Source organism: Lathyrus oleraceus, chromosome 1 (genome assembly GCF_024323335.1).
Source record: "Lathyrus oleraceus cultivar Zhongwan6 chromosome 1, CAAS_Psat_ZW6_1.0, whole genome shotgun sequence".
In the NCBI taxonomy this organism is placed as follows: Eukaryota; Viridiplantae; Streptophyta; class Magnoliopsida; order Fabales; family Fabaceae; genus Lathyrus; species Lathyrus oleraceus.
The window spans coordinates 251,040,392-251,061,811 of NC_066579.1; the positions used below are offsets into that span (position 1 = coordinate 251,040,392).

At 41.9% G+C, this 21,420-nt stretch overlaps 1 protein-coding gene across 1 annotated transcript; it reads right to left on the bottom strand.

Annotated features, from left to right (window-relative positions):
• Positions 1–395: 395 nt before the first annotated feature.
• Positions 396–1,424, bottom strand: LOC127101959 (uncharacterized). The gene has a single exon (XM_051039383.1). It carries the CDS (start codon positions 1,422–1,424, stop codon positions 396–398), a length of 1,029 nt encoding a protein of 342 aa, XP_050895340.1.
• Between the last annotated feature and the right edge of the window lie 19,996 nt (positions 1,425–21,420).

Below are 21,420 nucleotides of genomic sequence, written 5' to 3' on the forward strand. Positions count from 1 at the left end.
ATCGAGGGGATCTCTACTTCTATAGGGAGGACCGCTTCAATGCCATAAACCAAGGAATAAGGGGTTGCCCCTGTTGAAGTATGCACTGATGTACGATAACCGTGCAATGCAAAAGGAAGCATCTCATGCCAATCCTTATACGTGACTACCATCTTCTGAATAATTTTCTTGATATTTTTGTTTGCAGCTTCAACAACCCCATTCATCTTGGGCCGATATGGTGACGAGTTATGGTGTTCAATTTTGAACGCTGCACACAACTCCTCAATGGTATTGTTGTTGAGGTTGGACCCATTATCCTTGATGATTTTGTTGGTAACTCCATATAGACATATGATATTATTCTTTAAAAAACAAGCAACTACATGCTTTGTGACATTCGCATAGGATGCGGCTTAGACCCATTTGGTGAAGTAGTCTATGGCAACCAAGGTAAACATATGTCCATTAGATGCTTTGGGTTCTATTATCCCAATCATGTCAATTCCCCACATAGAGAAAGTCCAGGGTGATGCTATGACATTTAGATGAGTAGGCGGTACATGCACTTTGTCAACATATATTTGGCATTTGTAGCATGTTCTGGTGTAATGATAACAGTCAGCTTCCATTGTTAACCAATAGTAACTGACCGGGATTTTCTTCGCCATCACATGCCCAATTTCATGGGTTCCAAAGGATTCTTCATGTATATCCTTCATAAGCTGAATAGCTTCATGTTTGTCCATGCATCTGAGCAAGACCATGTCATAATTTTGCTTGTACAACACATCCCCATTCAAGAAGAACTTCGATGCCAACCTCCGTATAGTCCTCTTGTCAAGGCTAGAAGCCTCTTTCGGATATTCTTGTTTCTCCAGATAATGTTTGATGTCGAAGAACCACGGTTTGTCATCCCCTTCTTCTATTGTTGTCAAATAATGAGTAGGTTCATCAAAACGCCTGATTTCAATATTAGGCTGATGGTTAGGCCATATCAATTTGTACATGGAGGCCAACGTTGCTAGAGCATCTGCCATCTTATTCTCTTCTCGAGGAATATGAGAGAAAGTGATTTTGTCAAATTTTGGGAGTAACTTCAACATATAATCCCGATAAGGAATTAGGTTAGCATGTCTCATTTCCCAATCACCTCTGATTTGATGTATCATTAGAGCGGAATCTCCGTATACCTCAAAGATTTTAATCTCTAACTCAATAGCCTCCTCTAGCCTCAATATGCATGCTTCATATTCAGCCATGTTATTCGTGCAGGTAAAGCAAAGCTTTGCAGTGAATGGAAGATGAAAATTCTTAGGAGACATCAATACTGCCCCAATCCCATGACCTATAGCATTTGAAGCGCCGTCGAACATGAGAGTCCACTGTTCTTCTAGTTCAGGTCCCTCACTAGGTTCAGGGGTTTCACAATCCTTGATGAACATAATGTCCTTGTATGGGAAGTCAAACTTCAACGGTTGGTAATCCTCTATTGGCTGGTGAGCAAGATGGTCTGCTAGTACACTTCCCTTGATGGCCTTTTGTGCGACATATTGGATGTCGTACTCTGATAACAACATCTGACATCGTGCAATTCTGCCGGTAAGAGTTAGTTTCTCGAATATATACTTGATGGGGTCCATTTTTGATACCGACCAAGTTGTATGATTCAGCCTGTATTGTCTGAGACGCTTAGCGTCCCACACGAGTGCGCAACAAGTTTTTTCAAGCAATGAATATCTGGTGTCACAGTCATTAAACTTCTTGCTCAGATAATAGATGGCATGCTCTTTATTACCAGTCTTGTCTTGCTGTCCCAACACACAACCCATAGATTCGTCGAGTACTAATAAGTACATGATGAGAGGTCTTCCTTGGGTAGGGGGCATCAAAATTGGTGGTTCTTGTAAGTATTCTTTGATCTTCTCAAAGGCTATTTGGCAATCATCATTCCACTTAATATCTTGATTTTTTGTCAAAAGCTTGAATATTGGTTTACACGTGGCGATGAGATGAGAGATAAATCTGGCGATGTAGTTTAGTCTTCCTAAGAAACCATGAACTTCTTTCTCAGTCTTTGGCGCATGCATGTTCTGAATGGCTTTGACCTTGTCAGGATCCACTTCAATTCCTCTCTGGCTTACAATAAAGCCTAAAAGCTTCCCGGATCGAACTCCAAATGTGCATTTGTTAGGGTTAAGCCTTAACCTAAACTTCCTTAGTCAAGAAAATAACTTCTCCAGATTAGTGATGTGCTCCTCTTCTGTTTGGGATTTGGCAATCATATCGTCAACATACACTTAGATCTCTTTATGAATCATGTCGTGAAAGAGAGTCACCATGGCACACTGATATGTTGCCTATGCATTTTTCAACCCGAAAGGCATCACCTTGTAACATAAGGTCCCCTAAGGGGTGATGAATGTAGTTTTTTCGATGTCCTCTGGATCCATTTTAATTTGGTTATACCTGGAGAAACCATCCATGAAGGAAAACTATGAGAATTGAGTTGTGTTATTGTAGCACCTCAAATTTGCACCCTGCATTTTGTACATTCATTTCATGTTAGGTCATTAACATAACATAGTCCACTGCATAACATTGCATTGTCCCTTTTGCCCAAGTGCAAGCCATTCAGAAGAATTAGGTCAAACTGGTCAGGAGATCAGTCCATCAAGCAAGCAAGTGCAATTTTCATTGAGCCAAGGCCCTAGGGTTGGTCCAACATGTTCACATGACCTAGGGGTCCTTTTGAAGTGATTTGGTCAAGGATTGGGTGCCCAGAAGTCATCAGTCATGGCTCAGTTCACCAGAAACCCTAAAAAGTCAACCATGGTCAACTGTGGTCAACTGTGCCTGATTTTATGGATTTCAAGGTGGGAAATGGTTTGAAGGGGTTCATTCATGCCCATATAGGCCTCATATAACATGTCAAACATCATCATGGAAGAATTTGAAGTCAAACAAGAAATTTCCAAAAATAGAAAGTTGACCTATAATTGGAATTTGCCAAAAATGGAAAGTCTTGATCCTCAAAATTACATCATGATACAAGCTTCAAATGAATTTTTGCCCAACATGAAAGTTGAAGATCTTGTTCTCCCATTTTCAAAAAGTCCAAGAACACTCAATTCCCATGAATGGTTGGCAAGTTATGATCAAATCATTCTCAAAAAGTTTTGAACTTCAAAGTGGCATATCTTCCAAACCATTTGGCCAAATTGGGTGGGGTTTTTTGCTACAAGTCACATTTGATGCCCTCTTTCCAAATATGTCATCACAATTTACCAAAAACTCACCAATCAAAATGGCACTTTTTGAAGTGACTTGAATTATTTCAAGTGAGGTGAAAAAGTGATTTTGCAATTTAAGCCTTTCCAATATATTTTGCCAATTGAAATTGCTAAGAAATCATATTTGGAGTGTGTACAAGGCCACTTTCGCAACTGTAACCACAGACCTTGCCATTTGAGTGAAAATTGATAAATTAGCAAAACACCTTCATTTTACAAAATTGCAATTACCACCAAAACTAACCATGCTTAGAACATTAAACAGCATACATATACTGCATATTCTCTCTGAAAAAACCCTAGCAGCCACACTATTCACAAACAGAAAAATCCATGTGCTCTCAAGTATTCATTTCTTCATTTTTGGAACTTTCTTGCTAAAAACCCCAAAGAGCTCGAGCTGTATTCATTGGTTTCATGATACACCAACCATTTGGAAGCTCTTGTGAGCATCACTTTCCACCTGTAAACGACGAATTTACCACTGTTCTTCCAAGCTCCTTCCATGGCAGCTCATGATTAGAAGAAAATGGAGCACCATTGAACCAAGGCACTTCACCCATTCATCAACCTGGACTTATTGGAGTTTCTATTTGCACTTTTTAAAGCTCAAAAGCCACGATTCCAGCTCTGCCATGAATCTAAGGTCAGAAATCCATCTTCATAATTCATGGAATGTTGCTATGGTTTATGTAGATCTCACTGTCGTGAATACACTGGACTTTTTATTTTTGATTTTCGTTGAGATTTGGTTGAGATATCATTGATTTATTTATGTGATGCCAAACTTATTTGCTTCAATTCTTGCTGGCCTTTGCGTTTTGTTGTGATTAGAGTGTGGATTCATGATGTGTGAAGTGAGAACTACAAATTGGTGTGCTTAGATTTGAATTACCAGGAATTTGTTCTTGGACCTGGGTTTTTCGTGGATGAGCTTGCTGTGCGCTGCCAGAATTCATTTCGTTTTGGATTTCACTGTAGCATAGGGTTTGCATGTTTGTTGTGGAAGGAGATCGGCGATTGGTTGTTTGAGTGGGCCATGCAAGCACGCGATTGGCCCGTGCTCTGGTTGACCGGGACGTTGACTCCCTCCTTTTAATGAAACGCTGAGTTTCATACTCAGCGAAGGGGCACGTTGGTCATTTGTTTCCACATCCTTTAATTAATCCATTAATCATTTTAATTTTGTAATATTTATTTCATTTGCCATGGCCAACTTCCAAAAATCATAGAGCTCTCAATTTTGATCCAAAATTTATGGGATTTTTTGCCAATTGTTCATCATGATCTCTAGTTATTTATCATATATTTTCCAGATTTTTGGCATGGATGTTTTTTTTATTTGTGCTAGGGTTTTGCTCATGTGTCCATTTTTTGTACCCTTTGCCAAATCAATTGTGAAATGATGATGCTTTATCCAATGGCTTTGAAATTTCTTGTGCTTAAACTAGACACATTCATGGTGATTTTGATGTAGAGTTTGTGAATTTATCATTGCTGGTTTGAGAGTTATGATTTTTTTGGATTAGGGTGTGACAATTTGTGTCACACCATTGATGTCCAACTTCATGATTTTATTTACCTTGCCTAATGAACTCAAATTGGTCTGATTTTTTGCATGAACATGCTTATGGATGTTGAGAATATGTATGAATGTTTCTGGAATTTTGGGATGCAGTTTCTATTTGATTGATAATTTCTCCCCTGTTTGACCAAAATGTTGACTTTTGTGACACTTGATTCCATTTGTTTTGTGAAATTCTCATACATTATTGGATGGACATGAAATTTGACATGTGATTAGTGGACATCTTAAGGTTCATCATGGTTTTAGTCCCATTCATTTATCATATGTTGTCACTGATTTATGATTTATTGAAGTTGGTGCATGTTTGGTTGACTTCTTTGAGCATGTTTGAACTTGCCTTGCCTTTCTGATTTTCATTTCCCTACTTCCCATGATCCAATTGAGCTGAAATTTGGTGTGCTTATCATGTTATGGATGATGTTTGATCATGAATTATTTGAGAATTTTTGGAATTGTTTATGATTGGTTTTGAGTTGAGTCTTACTGTTGACTTCTATGAGCTTCCATATGCCATGCTTTGACCTAATCTGTTTATGAAATCATGATGATGAATGATATGAACATGAAACCAATTGAGTTTGTTTCTTGATTGTTTGAATTTGATTTTGGACACTTGTCACTTGCTGTTTTGACTTTCTCATCCCCTTTTGACCCTAGGCTTGTCCTAGTGGTCCTGTTGCTCATGTTTGAGTTCATTTTTTCAGGTTAAGAAGCAATTGCCCAAAGAAACTTACACAAGTTGAATGAGTTTGATTTGATTATCATGACTAGCTTGTTTGTTTTGTAGCTTGCTTGGCTCATATGCTTGAGCCTTGTGCATTGCACAGTTAACTGATTGTGTAGACTGTTGATCCATCTCATTTTGATTTAACTTTGAATTGAATACTGATGTCGTCTGACTGGTTTCAGGTACCTTTAGTTGCTTATAGTTCCTTGTGAACTTTGCTTTGCTTTGCTTGAATAGAAATTTGCATTGAGGTATAATTTCTCATCTTCGTGTAGTCTGGAAGACCTGGCCTGTTACTTGGCCAGGCAACTGTCTGAAGTCCTCCTTAAGAGGCAATGTTTGTGACTGTTTACATTTGTCCTTGTATAGAGTCAAAGACCTCCTAAGTGAAGAGGCAATTGGTAGAACCCAAGGGATATGCAACCTATCCCCTGCTATTCTGTGTGTCATCTGCTTTGCTCACACCACTGTGTTGATGCATTACAGATACAAACCCAAGATCTTGTACAATTGTACAGTTGAGTCAGTTTCAAATGTGTAGAAGGGTTCCCACTTTCCGAACCCACACATTCTTGTCTTAAGCTCTCCCAGGCCAGGGATAAGAGCTGTGAAGTCTTATCTTCACTCACCTTTCATCTGCTTCACCTTAGCCTCTCAATGGCAAGGTTAAGAGCTAACACTACCCAGTTACAGTGGTTTGTTTGTTGAGGTTGATATGACCCCTCGACTAAAACCTAACCTTGATTGAGCCCATTGTTTGCATATAGTGTGTGCTACCTGTGCTTGTGTGTTTGTTTGACTTGCTTCCTGTGCAAGTTAGGTTTGCTTTGGCTTGCTTCCTGTGCAAGTTAGGTTAGGTGTGGCTTGCTTCCTGTGCAAGTCATGTTTAGGATAGGCTTGCTTCCTGTGCAAGTTAGCTAGAAACCTTAACTTAGGGATGATTTTGCATGATAACATCTAGGCTCGAGTCGTAGTCTCCCTAGTTGTGTCTCCCTCTGTTATCTGGTTAGGCTAGTCCTTTGCCCCTATGAGGGGAACTACGTCGCCCTGATTCTCATACCAGATGAGGTACGTAGGCAGGAGACCGTGCGAGGTCTCTCCGGGCCACCTTTTTTCTTTTTCACCCTTTTTCTTTTTGTGTGTGTTTGCTTGACAGTTGCTAGGCTCGAGTTCCCGACTCCTTAGTAACTTGTTGCTTGTTTCTTCTTGTGTGTGTTAGGATATGGATGTAAGCCCAACAATTGGCATTCCGTATCCTATTGTTGTGTGCTTGGAGTCCGGTATAAGTCCATCAAGTGGCATCTGGTTTCCAGTGTGGGTTTGTTTGGTTCGGAAGCTGATGTAAGTCCAGCGATTGGCATTCGGGTTCCAGGTTTGCCTCTTGTGTGTTTGTTTGTTTGGCGTGCGTGTAGCCGAACTACGGCAACTCTGATTCTCATGTTCAGATGAGATACGTAGGCACAAGACGCGATGTCTTGTCGAGTTTGACTAACGACTAACAACTAATCCTTGTTTGCTTTCGCCCTCGTTGCGATCCTTTCTCTCGCCCTCGTTGCGATCGAGACCTTCCCTTTCTCTTGCCCTAGTTGCAATCGAGACCCTTTGTTCCCGTAGTTAGTTTGAACTACGTTTTGCTCTGATTCTCATTCCCGATGAGATACGTAGGCATAAGACGCGATGTCTTAGCGAGCACACTTATCCTTAACCCATAGGTACCCGAGCTACGAAGACTCTGATTCTCATTCCAGATGAGATACGTATGCAGGGGATGCGACATCCGTGCGAGTCATTTTCTTTGATCCTTTCTTTTAGTAAATAGTACATTAGATAAACATACACCCTTTAGACAAGAAACAACAAGAGTGGATCCCGTAGAGTACTACGGATGCGTAGGGGTGCTAATACCTTCCCTTCGCATAATCGACTCCCGAACCCAAGATTTGGTTGCGAGACCTTGTCTTTTCCTTTTCCTTTCTCCAGGTTTACTTCGAGCGTTTCCTTTCCCTCCTTTGGGATAAATAACGCACGGTGGCGACTCTTCTGTCATCTTTCTTTCGTCGGTTGTTTTTTCGCACCTCTGTATTTTTCAGGCTGCGACAGCTGGCGACTCTGCTGGGGATCGTGGTTTCCCTAAGCGAGTCCCTCCTAGCTTTTGTAGGTTTCTTGTTTATTGGGTGTTTATTCTTTTGTACAGTTATTTATTTTCAGCATTTACCTGCTTTACCTTATTGCATTCATGTACATATGTTTGCTGTATCTGCTGCCGTTTATCTGTTTGTTGGGGTGGGGTGTTCTATGAGAGGTAAGCCCATTACCCAGGCTTGAGTGTACACACAGATTTTAGAGTGGATGTTCATGAGGCTTGCGTGGCATGTTGCTACGTTAAGTCGTTCGTGAAGAACCACACCTAGACGAGGTTTCTCTTGGATATATTATGTCCTACGGATGTTCCGTAACGACATGATGTTCCTCTAGAAATTGTCGACTCTGGTGACCATTTTCCGAGAACTCAGTCGAGGCCTCTCCTCCGAGACGTGATTATGTTAGCGCTGGTGGGCGCATTCTCGCTGCTCAATCCGAGGACCCCGAGACTGGGAACTTGCTTTAGGATATCCTGTTGAGGGGAGTTAGCAGAGGTCTTTTATCCCGTAATAATGCTAAACCTTCAGTGGTAAACGTATTATTCTCGACTGAAGGGCTGAAGCTGACAAACTTCTGTTCTTAGAACCTACCAGTGAGGGGAGGGTTTGATCTCTACAGATACGGTTTCTGCCAGTGGTGCTGTGATGGTGACTTTGGTTCAGCCAAATTTATGGACGTTTATTTCTGGGACGCCAGAGTTATGTTCGTGGTTTATCAGCGGGTTCCGTTTATTTCGGATCCCTGGGCTGAATCTGTGGGTGCTCACTCAGATGGTGACTCAGTTCTCCAGACATGGGTTCAGATGCCAGTTGATCAGATTGACTTTGGGTTTCAGATGGTTTGATCAGAGTTCAAGCCGAAGCTTCGGATCCTGTGTGCCGAGATGCACAGCCTGCCAGTCTTGGCTCCATCATTTGCATCATAGCATGTTTATTTTCCAAAAAATAATAATGCATGAAAAAAGTTAACTCGCATGTGCATATCCTTTTCAGGATCATTCATGATAAAATAGCATCCGCATCATATGCATATCATGCACATATCATCCTTGCATTGCAGACATGCTTGGGAGAGACTTCTCACTCTGGGTTTTGACTGAGACTGGATTGTTGATCATCGTCCGCACCACAACCAGATTGAATCATCAGAGGAGTATGGATCAAGTCCAAGCTGAGTTGGCTGAGATGAGGGCAAACATGGCCCAGTTCATGACCATGATGCAAGGAGTTGTTCATGGGCAAGAGGAGCTGCGTGCCTTAGCCCAGAGACAGGAAGCTGTGATTCTGCCGCCCAGTCGTGCTTCACCAGAGGGGGTCCTTGTCAATGATCAAATTACTGCTGTCCCTATTCCCGTCAACAACTATGCCGTGGGTGAAGATTTGAGGGGTATTATAATCAGTAGACAGCCCCTTGCTACAGAGACTGTTAATGTCAGAGCAACTCTTGCTCCGGTTCGCCATCCTAGCTCTTCAAATCCTTCAAGTTCTAAAAAGCCATCCTCTGGGGCACCCAGAAGGGGAGAGGGTGAAACAAACGTTGTGCACCGTCAGAGGAGTGTGAACAAAGGACAGTATCGGCAAGTTGCTGCTGTGACTATTCCAGCCACTCAAACTCAACAACAACAGAGAAGACCAACTCAGCAATATCAACATCAACAACATCGTCCTCAGCAGCAGGCTTACCGGCCTCCCAATGGTAATCAAGCCAGTACGAGTAATGAGAGGAAGAAGATCATTTTTGATCCGATCCCTATGTCCTATGCAGAGTTGTATCCCTCTTTGATAGAGCGGAACTTGATTACTCCCAGAGACCCGCCGGCTATACCCGTCAACCCTCGGTGGTGGTATAGGCCTGAACAGCATTGTGTGTATCATTCGGGTTCTCCTGGTCATGATGTGGATAGTTGTTTCCAACTGAAGATGAAGGTTCAAGACCTTGTGAGGTCAGGGATTCTGAGCTTTGAAGACTTAGGTCCCCGTGTTAATCAAGCTTGAAGACGGCAAGTCCCGGGTTGGCGATGGTTGTTCTTCTGAGGTCTTCAACGAAGAGGTTTGTTCAAAAGCAGAAGTTGCTGATGCAAAGGATACTGACAGTTGTTATCCCTGGTGGGATCTATCACAAATGGGTCACTGTGGGTGTTCCTACAGTTGTTCAGAAGTTAGAGTAATAATCACTTTGTTTAAAAACCCTTCTCCCATGCCAAAAGGAGAAGTGATGACATTGTTGGCAACATTTTGTGCAATGATATTTTCATTGAAATAAATGCATGTTAAACATTTGTTTTTTCCAATTGTTTTCCTTTTTCGCTTTTTACATGAAATTGGTGATCACAAAAAACCCTAAAAACAGGAATAAAAACAATCTTTTCATCTGCATAATGATTGTCTTGTTTGATTTCCAAAAAGCTTTTCATATCAAAATCATTATGCAGGTTGTTTCTTAAACCCATTGAACACAATGATCTGACGTCATCTCCCAATTGTGAATTCCCTGTATTCGAAGCGGAAGAAGATGATGTTGAAGGGATTCCTGACGAGATTTCCCGACTTCTTGAGCAAGAAAAGAAGATCACTCAGCTGTATCTCGAGAATCAGCAGAACAACCAACTGGGGCATAAAAGAAAAAGAAAAAAGAAAATACAAAGAAAGAAGAGGGTGCAAAATCAAAAGAAATCAGAATCAAAAGAAAGAAAGAAAGAAACAAAAGAAAAAATAGCACCCTCAAAGTCCCAAGTTGACTGATGCTGAATTTGATCGAAAAGAAGAGATTAACTGCCATGTGTCATGGTCAGTTATATCAGCGGAGAGTGACGAAAGCACGCTATAAGAAGGTCAAGCCTCGTGTGTTCCGAGGGACCCTGTGCTCAAGAAAGTCTTGTCTTTCATACCCGATTCCAGGGGCAAGTGAACCCTAAGCTATGAACGCCCATAGGTTGTCAAGAGAGTCTTTTCAGGCGGTGCTCTGAGACTTACAGCAATGGATGAAGAAGTTCACTCGTCCTGTGAATTCCCGATGCAGTCAAGAAATACTTCGCAAAAAACAAAAAAAGAACAAAAAGCTCGCTAAGTCGAACACCCCAAGGGGCAACTTAGGCAAAAAGGAGCGTCTCGGTGGATTGAAAACCCGAAAGGGCGATCCAGGAAAAAGTTAGAGACATTAAAAAAAAAAAAGAATTCGCATCCCGCTAGATTGAGCACCTCACACTGGGGCAATCTAGGCAAAAATTAGGGATTTGGCAAGTAACTGCATCTTGACAAGACCGTGTTCTATATCTGTCATCCGTCAGGAATCCTCGATGCGTCGTCGACTGAAGCTCTGAATACATCGAAATTCAGAATGGTAGAGTAAGGGTCATTATGTTCAATGTAGCCCTCTCCAATATATATCACTGATTTCAAACTTGTACAGATCTATGGAGTCTCGCCCTTTGCAGACTACCATTCCATCACATCAATTTGAGCTTTTATCCAATTATTTGCACTCTTATTTGTTTCAACTCAACAAACGTTTTGCATGTTTTCATTGATAAAGTATCATTGTTTTTCAAAATAAATAAATTTTTCAAAATTGTTCTCAAACTAAGTGAATATTCACAATGATGGAAGGATACTTAGGAGACCCATAGTGCTCTCCCAAGGGCGGTATGATTACCAACAGGTAAGACAATTGTTCGTATCTCGAGCATGACTGTATCTTTTCCCTGTAGAACCTCTCATGGTTTCTCCTCAGCGAGATTGCCCAGTGTAGTGTTGGTTGAAGTTGTTCATCTTCATGTCCCCGACAGTGCAGTTTTTTTTTCTTCCAAGTCCCTATTAGCACCTATAGTGGGGCATCCCCAGTAGAGTGCTGTTTGAGCCCTATTGTGGGGCATCCCTAGCAAGTTTGCTGTTTGGACGCTTTTGTGGGGCAGTCCTAGGCAGAGCATTTATTGAAGACTTCAACTTTCCTCTCTCCAGCAGAGCAGTCTTCCTCCCTCCCCCAGCATGGGTGCTCTTCTTGGAAGATTCAGTATTTGGTGGATTGACATCCAGTACACCATCATGTCCTCAGATAGATCCCCAGCGGAGTTGTTAGCATGAGGAGCTTTATTAATGCCTATCTATCTTCATCAGAGATCTGGTTGCTTCTGAGTATCTCTGATTTCCAGCACGAGTTGTTGTGGCGCGTCCGCCAGTATGTTGAAATCTTTTCTCCGGTTATGACTGACGATCCCTCCGGAAACCTCTGGTGGCCTTCCTCCCCAGCAGGATGGTGTTGCTCCCTGATATCCCAGTCTCCAGTGGATTTTCTTGGCTCTCTGGTGACTTTGGTTTTCCCTCTGAAAGAGTGGTGCCGGATGGTTGATTCCCGGACCTGTGTGTTGAGCATGTCTGTTTGTCAGCATTCATCATACATTTTTTTAGATATAATGCATACATGCATAATCATAGCATTCGGATACTCATGATGCAGCTGTTGCCGTGTATCTGTTGATGGTTGTCTCCTGCTATTTGTTGATACAGATCTCTCCAGTAGATCCTCCTCTAGCAGATGTGGGTGTGTCTGATCTCTCCATGTAGATCCAACCCCTTAAGCAGAAAGTGTCTATCCTTTACTGCCATTTCCCCACTGAGATACATCCTCGTGGATGAAGGTTGTTTCCGTTCCCTCCCTAATGGGATGGGTTTTCCCTATTGAGTTCTTTCCTCATTAGGATGAGTCCTGATTCAGTCTGCCTTTTTGGATCGATCCTAAACTGGCTTCCTGTTGGCTGTCTCACGTGCTTCCCTGGGGCATAAATGAATAGTCGCTCACTAACCGGCACTCATTCATCTCATCCTCAGCAGAATTTGTGGCTTCTACCTACAAACCGGTAGTTGTAAGTCCTATCTTTGTGGTTTTCTACCTACTAGCTGGTAGTTGTAAAATCCCATTTTCATCCCATTGGCAGAGTTAACCCTTTGTGCTCATCCTATCGACGACTGGTTACCTTTCTGTGGTTTTCTGCCTACAAACCGGTAGATGTAATCCCCTCTTTGCAGTTATCAGTATCCAGCTTGCGGTATTGATACTCTTTTCCCCTCTGGATACTTGCCTTGATCAAGCAGTATTGTCCCCAGTGGGTCTTCCCCTTTCTTTTGGGTATTTGCTCCAAGTTAGCAACTTTATCCTCTTTTGATTGGTCATCTTTTGCATGCCTAGTCCTGGTACCCTGATACCTTTCTTTTCGGTCGATTATTCATTTAACAACCTGCAACCCGGTTATGGATAATCTTCCATGCGAGTGTATTATCTACGTTTTGACGGCTATAGATGATATATCTCATGCACTCTTTGGTCAAATCTTTCGATTGTTATCCCCAGCATGGGTCTTTGGCATGCGTGCCGGCTCACGTATCACTGTTTTGTTATCTTCGCCGATGATGATAGACATGAAGAATTTTCCGGTGTTCAGACCGAGGCGGTATTCAGACCGAACTGGCGTTCAGGCCAATTTCCGATTTTCAGATCGAAGAAGTTTCCGACGATCAGGTCGATGTACTTATGGCATTCAGGCCAATTTTCCGGTATCCAGACCGAAGTGGCATTCAGGCCAATTTTTCCGGTATCCAGACCGAAGTGGCATCCAGGCCAGTTTTTCCCGGTATCCAGACCGAAGTGGCATTCAGGCCAATTTTTCCGGTATCCAGACCGAAGTGGCATTCAGGCCAGTTTCCGGTATCCAGACCGAAGTGGCATTCAGGCCAATTTTTCCGGTATCCAGACCGAAGTGGCATTCAGGCCAGTTTCCGGTATCCAGACCGAAGTGGCATTCAGGCCAATTTTCCGGTATCCAGACCGAAGTGGCATTCAGGCCAGTTTCCGATTTCCAGATCGAAGAAGTTCTCAACAATCAGGACGAAGAACTTATGGTATTCAGACCAGTTTTCCGGTATTCAGACCGAGGTGGTATTCAGACCAGTATTCCGGTATTCAGACCGAGGTGGTATTCAGACCAGTTTTCCGGTGTTCAGACCGAGGCGGTGTTCAGACCGAGGCGGTATTCAGACCGAAGTGGCGTTCAGGCCAATTTCCGATTTCCAGATCGAAGAAGTTTCCGACGATCAGGTCGATGTACTTATGGCATTCAGGCCAATTTTCCGGTGTTCAGACCGAGGCGGTATTCAGACCGAAGTGGCATTCAGGCCAGTTTCCGATATTCAGATCGAAGAAGTTTCCGACGATCAGGTCGATGTACTTATGGCATTCAGGCCAATTTTTCGGTGTTCAGACCGAGGCGGTATTCAGACCGAAGTGGCGTTCAGGCCAATTTCCGATTTTCAGATCGAAGAAGTTTCCGACGATCAGGTCGATGTACTTATGGCATTCAGGCCAATTTTCCGGTATTCAGACCGAAGTGGCGTTCAAGCCAATTTCCGATTTTCAGATCGAAGAAGTTTCCGACGATCAGGTCGATGTACTTATGGCATTCAGGCCAATTTTCCGGTATTCAGACCAAAGTGGCGTTCAGGCCAATTTCCGATTTTCAGATCGAAGAAGTTTCCGACGATCAGGTCGATGTACTTATGGCATTCAGGCCAATTTTCCGGTGTTCAGACCGAGGCGGTATCCAGACCGAATGTGGCGTCCAGGCCAATTTCCGATGTTTCAGATCGACATCAAATCTCTCATGTTCCGGTGCTCAGTATTCAGACTGACGAGCGGCGCTCAGGCCATAGTTATCCCTGTGTTACCATTTATTTTGGTATCCAGGTCGACGTTTCTGTTTCGGTGATCAGGCCAACTTTCTCCGTTTCAGACGAATCATTGTTTCAAGACTGTTTCCTCGCCGATCCTGACAGGCGTTGTTAATTATTTTCCCAGCAGAGTGCAAATTTCTACGGTTCTTGGTATTCAATCCCTGTTTACCCTGAAAGTCTGACAGCCGTTGCTCTCATCCATTCGGGTTCCCAGCTGATTGAATAGGGGCAGCTGTAGCACCTCAAATTTGCACCCTGCATTTTGTACATTCATTTCATGTTAGGTCATTAACATAACATAGTCCACTGCATAACATTGCATTGTCCCTTTTGCCCAAGTGCAAGCCATTCAGAAGAGTTAGGTCAAACTGGTCAGGAGATCAGTCCATCAAGCAAGCAAGTGCAATTTTCATTGAGCCAAGGCCCTAGGGTTGGTCCAACATGTTCACATGACCTAGGGGTCCTTTTGAAGTGATTTGGTCAAGGATTGGGTGCCCAGAAGTCATCAGTCATGGCTCAGTTCACCAGAAACCCTAAAAAGTCAACCATGGTCAACTGTGGTCAACTGTGCCTGATTTTATGGATTTCAAGGTGGGAAATGGTTTGAAGGGGTTCATTCATGCCCATATAGGCCTCATATAACATGTCAAACATCATCATGGAAGAATTTGAAGTCAAACAAGAAATTTCCAAAAATAGAAAGTTGACCTGTAATTGGAATTTGCCAAAAATGGAAAGTCTTGATCCTCAAAATTACATCATGAGACAAGCTTCAAATGAATTTTTTCCCAACATGAAAACTGAAGATCTTGTTCTCCCATTTTCAAAAAGTCCAAGAACACTCAATTCCCATGAATGGTTGGCAAGTTATGATCAAATCATTCTCAAAAAATTTTGAACTTCAAAGTGGCATATCTTCCAAACCATTTGGCCAAATTGGGTGGGGTTTTTTGCTACAAGTCACATTTGATGCCCTCTTTCCAAATATGTCATCACAATTTACCAAAAACTCACCAATCAAAATGGCACTTTTTGAAGTGACTTGAATTATTTCAAGTGAGGTGAAAAAGTGATTTTGCAATTTAAGCCTTTCCAATATATTTTGCCAATTGAAATTGCTAAGAAATCATATTTGGAGTGTGTACAAGGCCACTTTCGCAACTGTAACCACAGACCTTGCCATTTGAGTGAAAATTGACAAATTAGCAAAACACCTTCATTTTACAAAATTGCAATTACCACCAAAACTAACCATGCTTAGAACATTAAACAGCATACATATACTGCATATTCTCTCTGAAAAAACCCTAGCAGCCACACTATTCACAAACAGAAAAAATCCATGTGCTCTCAGGTATTCATTTCTTCATTTTTGGAACTTTCTTGCTAAAAACCCCAAAGAGCTCGAGCTGTATTCATTGGTTTCATGATACACCAACCATTTGGAAGCTCTTGTGAGCATCACTTTCCACTTGTAAACGACGAATTTACCACTGTTCTTCCAAGCTCCTTCCATGGCAGCTCATGATTAGAAGAAAATGGAGCACCATTGAACCAAGGCACTTCACCCATTCATCAACCTGGACTTATTGGAGTTTCTGTTTGCACTTTTTAAAGCTCAAAAGCCACGATTCCAGCTCTGCCATGAATCTAAGGTCAGAAATCCATCTTCATTATTCATGGAATGTTTCTATGGTTTATGTAGATCTCACTGCCGTGAATACACTGGACTTTTTATTTTTGATTTTCGTTGAGATTTGGTTGAGATATCATTGATTTATTTTTGTGATGCCAAACTTATTTGCTTCAATTCTTGCTGGCCTTTGCGTTTTGTTGTGATTAGAGTGTGGATTCATGATGTGTGAAGTGAGAACTACAAATTGGTGTGCTTAGATTTGAATTACCAGGAATTTGTTCTTGGACCTGGGTTTTTCGTGGATGAGCTTGCTGTGCGCTGCCAGAATTCATTTCGTTTTGGATTTCACTGTAGCATAGGGTTTGCATGTTTGTTGTGGAAGGAGATCGGCGATTGGTTGTTTGAGTGGGCAATGCAAGCACGCGATTGGCCCGTGCTCTGGTTGACCGGGACGTTGACTCCCTCCTTTTAATGAAACGCTGAGTTTCATACTCAGCGAAGGGGCACGTTGGTCATTTGTTTCCACATCCTTTAATTAATCCATTAATCATTTTAATTTTGTAATATTTATTTCATTTGCCATGGCCAACTTCCAAAAATCATAGAGCTCTCAATTTTGATCCAAAATTTATGGGATTTTTTGCCAATTGTTCATCATGATCTCTAGTTATTTATCATATATTTCCAGATTTTTGGCATGGATGTTTTTTTTATTTGTGCTAGGGTTTTGCTCATGTGTCCATTTTTTGTACCCTTTGCCAAATCAATTGTGAAATGATGATGCTTTATCCAATGGCTTTGAAATTTCTTGTGCTTAAACTAGACACATTCATGGTGATTTTGATGTAGAGTTTGTGAATTTATCATTGCTGGTTTGAGAGTTATGATTTTTTTGGATTAGGGTGTGACAATTTGTGTCACACCATTGATGTCCAACTTCATGATTTTATTTACCTTGCCTAATGAACTCAAATTGGTCTAATTTTTTGCATGAACATGCTTATGGATGTTGAGAATATGTATGAATTTTTCTGGAATTTTGGGATGCAGTTTCTATTTGATTGATAATTTCTCCCCTGTTTGACCAAAATGTTGACTTTTGTGACACTTGATGCCATTTGTTTTGTGAAATTCTCATACATTATTGGATGGACATGAAATTTGACATGTGATTAGTGGACATCTTAAGGTTCATCATGGTTTTAGTCCCATTCATTTATCATATGTTGTCACTGATTTATGATTTATTGAAGTTGGTGCATGTTTGGTTGACTTCTTTGAGCATGTTTGAACTTGCCTTGCCTTTCTGATTTTCATTTCCCTACTTCCCATGATCCAATTGAGCTGAAATTTGGTGTGCTTATCATGTTATGGATGATGTTTGATCATGAATTATTTGAGAATTTTTGGAATTGTTTATGATTGGTTTTGAGTTGAGTCTTACTGTTGACTTCTATGAGCTTCCATATGCCATGCTTTGACCTAATCTGTTTATGAAATCATGATGATGAATGATATGAACATGAAACCAATTGAGTTTGTTTCTTGATTGTTTGAATTTGATTTTGGACACTTGTCACTTGCTGTTTTGACTTTCTCATCCCCTTTTGACCCTAGGCTTGTCCTAGTGGTCCTGTTGCTCATGTTTGAGTTCATTTTTTCAGGTTAAGAAGCAATTGCCCAAAGAAACTTACACAAGTTGAATGAGTTTGATTTGATTATCATGACTAGCTTGTTTGTTTTGTAGCTTGCTTGGCTCATATGCTTGAGCCTTGTGCATTGCACAGTTAACTGATTGTGTAGACTGTTGATCCATCTCATTTTGATTTAACTTTGAATTGAATACTGATGTCGTCTGACTGGTTTCAGGTACCTTTAGTTGCTTATAGTTCCTTGTGAACTTTGCTTTGCTTTGCTTGAATAGAAATTTGCATTGAGGTATAATTTCTCATCTTCGTGTAGTCTGGAAGACCTGGCCTGTTACTTGGCCAGGCAACTGTCTGAAGTCCTCCTTAAGAGGCAATGTTTGTGACTGTTTACATTTGTCCTTGTATAGAGTCAAAGACCTCCTAAGTGAAGAGGCAATTGGTAGAACCCAAGGGATATGCAACCTATCCCCTGCTATTCTGTGTGTCATCTGCTTTGCTCACACCACTGTGTTGATGCATTACAGATACAAACCCAAGATCTTGTACAATTGTACAGTTGAGTCAGTTTCAAATGTGTAGAAGGGTTCCCACTTTCTGAACCCACACATTCTTGTCTTAAGCTCTCCCAGGCCAGGGATAAGAGCTGTGAAGTCTTATCTTCACTCACCTTTCATTTGCTTCACCTTAGCCTCTCAATGGCAAGGTTAAGAGCTAACACTACCCAGCTACAGTGGTTTGTTTGTTGAGGTTGATATGACCCCTCGACTAAAACCTAACCTTGATTGAGCCCATTGTTTGCATATAGTGTGTGCTACCTGTGCTTGTGTGTTTGTTTGACTTGCTTCCTGTGCAAGTTAGGTTTGCTTTGGCTTGCTTCCTGTGCAAGTTAGGTTAGGTGTGGCTTGCTTCCTGTGCAAGTCATGTTTAGGATAGGCTTGCTTCCTGTGCAAGTTAGCTAGAAACCTTAACTTAGGGATGATTTTGCATGATAACATCTAGGCTCGAGTCGTAGTCTCCCTAGTTGTGTCTCCCTCTGTTATCTGGTTAGGCTAGTCCTTTGCCCCTATGAGGGGAACTACGTCGCCCTGATTCTCATACCAGATGAGGTACGTAGGCAGGAGACCGTGCGAGGTCTCTCCGGGCCACCTTTTTTCTTTTTCACCCTTTTTCTTTTTGTGTGTGTTTGCTTGACAGTTGCTAGGCTCGAGTTCCCGACTCCTTAGTAACTTGTTGCTTGTTTCTTCTTGTGTGTGTTAGGATATGGATGTAAGCCCAACAATTGGCATTCCGTATCCTATTGTTGTGTGCTTGGAGTCCGGTATAAGTCCATCAAGTGGCATCTGGTTTCCAGTGTGGGTTTGTTTGGTTCGGAAGCTGATGTAAGTCCAGCGATTGGCATTCGGGTTCCAGGTTTACCTCTTGTGTGTTTGTTTATTTGGCGTGCGTGTAGCCGAACTACGGCAACTCTGATTCTCATGTTCAGATGAGATACGTAGGCACAAGACGCGATGTCTTGCCGAGTTTGACTAACGACTAACAACTAATCCTTGTTTGCTTTCGCCCTCGTTGCGATCCTTTCTCTCGCCCTCGTTGCGATCGAGACCTTCCCTTTCTCTTGCCCTAGTTGCAATCGAGACCCTTTGTTCCCGTAGTTAGTTTGAACTACGTTTTGCTCTGATTCTCATTCCCGATGAGATACGTAGGCATAAGACGCGATGTCTTAGCAAGCACACTTATCCTTAACCCATAGGTACCCGAGCTACGAAGACTCTGATTCTCATTCCAGATGAGATACGTATGCAGGGGATGCGACATCCGTGCGAGTCATTTTCTTTGATCCTTTCTTTTAGTAAATAGTACATTAGATAAACATACACCATTTAGACAAGAAACAACAAGAGTGGATCCCGTAGAGTACTACGGATGCGTAGGGGTGCTAATACCTTCCCTTCGCATAATCGACTCCCGAACCCAAGATTTGGTTGCGAGACCTTGTCTTTTCCTTTTCCTTTCTCCAGGTTTACTTCGAGCGTTTCCTTTCCCTCCTTTGGGATAAATAACGCACGGTGGCGACTCTTCTGTCATCTTTCTTTCGCCGGTTGTTTTTTCGCACCTCTGTATTTTTCAGGCTGCGACAGTTATCTACCAATACATCAATGTGAGGTAATGGGAAATCGTCTTTGGGACTAGCTCTGTTCAAATCTCGGTAGTCAACACACATGCGTACTTTTCCGTCCTTCTTTGGTACTGGTACGATGTTAGAAACCCATTATGCGTACTTGGCAACTTCTAAAAACCCGGTATCAAACTGCTTTCTCACCTCCTCTCTAATCTTGAGAGCCATGTCTAGATGAGTTCTCCTTAACTTTTGTTTGACCGCAAAACATTCTTCTTTGAGCGGAAGCTTTTGTGTAACAATATCAGTGTCCAGCCCAGGCATATCTTGATATGACCAAGCAAACACATCAGCATACTCGTGGTGGAGCTCTATCAGTCTTGCCTTCACTGTATCTTGAAGGGTGGCGCCTATCCTTACTTCTTTCTTGCCCTCCTCCGTTCCGAGATTGATGACTTCGACGTCCTCCTGGTACGGTTGAATGAATTTCTCTTCTTGTTTGAGCAATCTGGCTAGCTCTTCAGGGAGCTCATAATCTTCCCGCCTTCATCTTCGGCTTGGTTAATTGGACAATCAAAGTCATGTAAGGCCATAGCAGTGTCATTATCAATGGTCTCAGTGGTGTTTCTGCATGTTATGATTTATGCAGTTTATTTAGAAAGTGCGTGCATAAGAATTAATGCCATTTTATTGTATATATAAAAAAATGAAAGAAAAGGAGCAAAATTTGAATACAAATTTCCATAAATGATAATCGAAGTTCTAAAGATAAGGAAGCCCTACAACATGCCACTGTGCCTTGGGCAAAGCACAATGTTTTGATTAAAACAATAAAATTACTTTTGAAAGAATTGGGGGATTTCCATAGTCTTCCAGTTCTTTAGTTCTTTGTCGGGCACTGCTTAACGTACCCAGCTGGACACCGCCTCATTATAAGCTTCATCGTTAATCATCGCAACTTGATCACCAAAGATATGGCCATCACTAGTGAATGTCTCCTCAACAGGAGGAACTTGCTTCTTGTCACGTTGACTACTTGCTTCAACCAAGGATGATTCATATCCCAAACCAAACTTGTCCCACTTCTCGCGTATTTCTATCACCTTGCCCCAGCCTTGGGCATTCCCATCTCTTTAGAAGCTTTAGCTCCTTGCCAGAAGGCTATTTACAACTCTGATTTTGGTGACTTAGATATCCGTTGGACTGTCAATACATTCACCACCTCCAAGGACTGGAAAGGTGTCTCAATAATTTCGCCTTCCACTTCAATATACCTAAAAAGAGGTTAAGTGACTAACTAGAATGTCCTTTTCACCTCCAATCACGATCATCTTGTCATTCATGATGAATTTTAGTTTTTGGTGTAAGGTAGAGGTTATTGCGCCTACAAAGTGAATCCAAGGTCTTCAAAGCAGGCAACTATACCCAGGGTGTATGTCCATAACTTGGAATGTAATAGTGAAGATAGTCGGGCCAATTTTAATTGGCAAGTCAACCTCCCCTATTACTGCTCCTCTTGAGCCATCAAAAGCCTTCACTATCAGAGTGCTAGGCTTCATGTTTAGTCCTTC

Excerpts from the sequence above, each read along its gene's own strand:
- LOC127101959 (XM_051039383.1), bottom strand. The coding sequence starts at position 1,424 with ATGTTCATCAAGGATTGTGAAACCCCTGAACCTAGTGAGGGACCTGAA.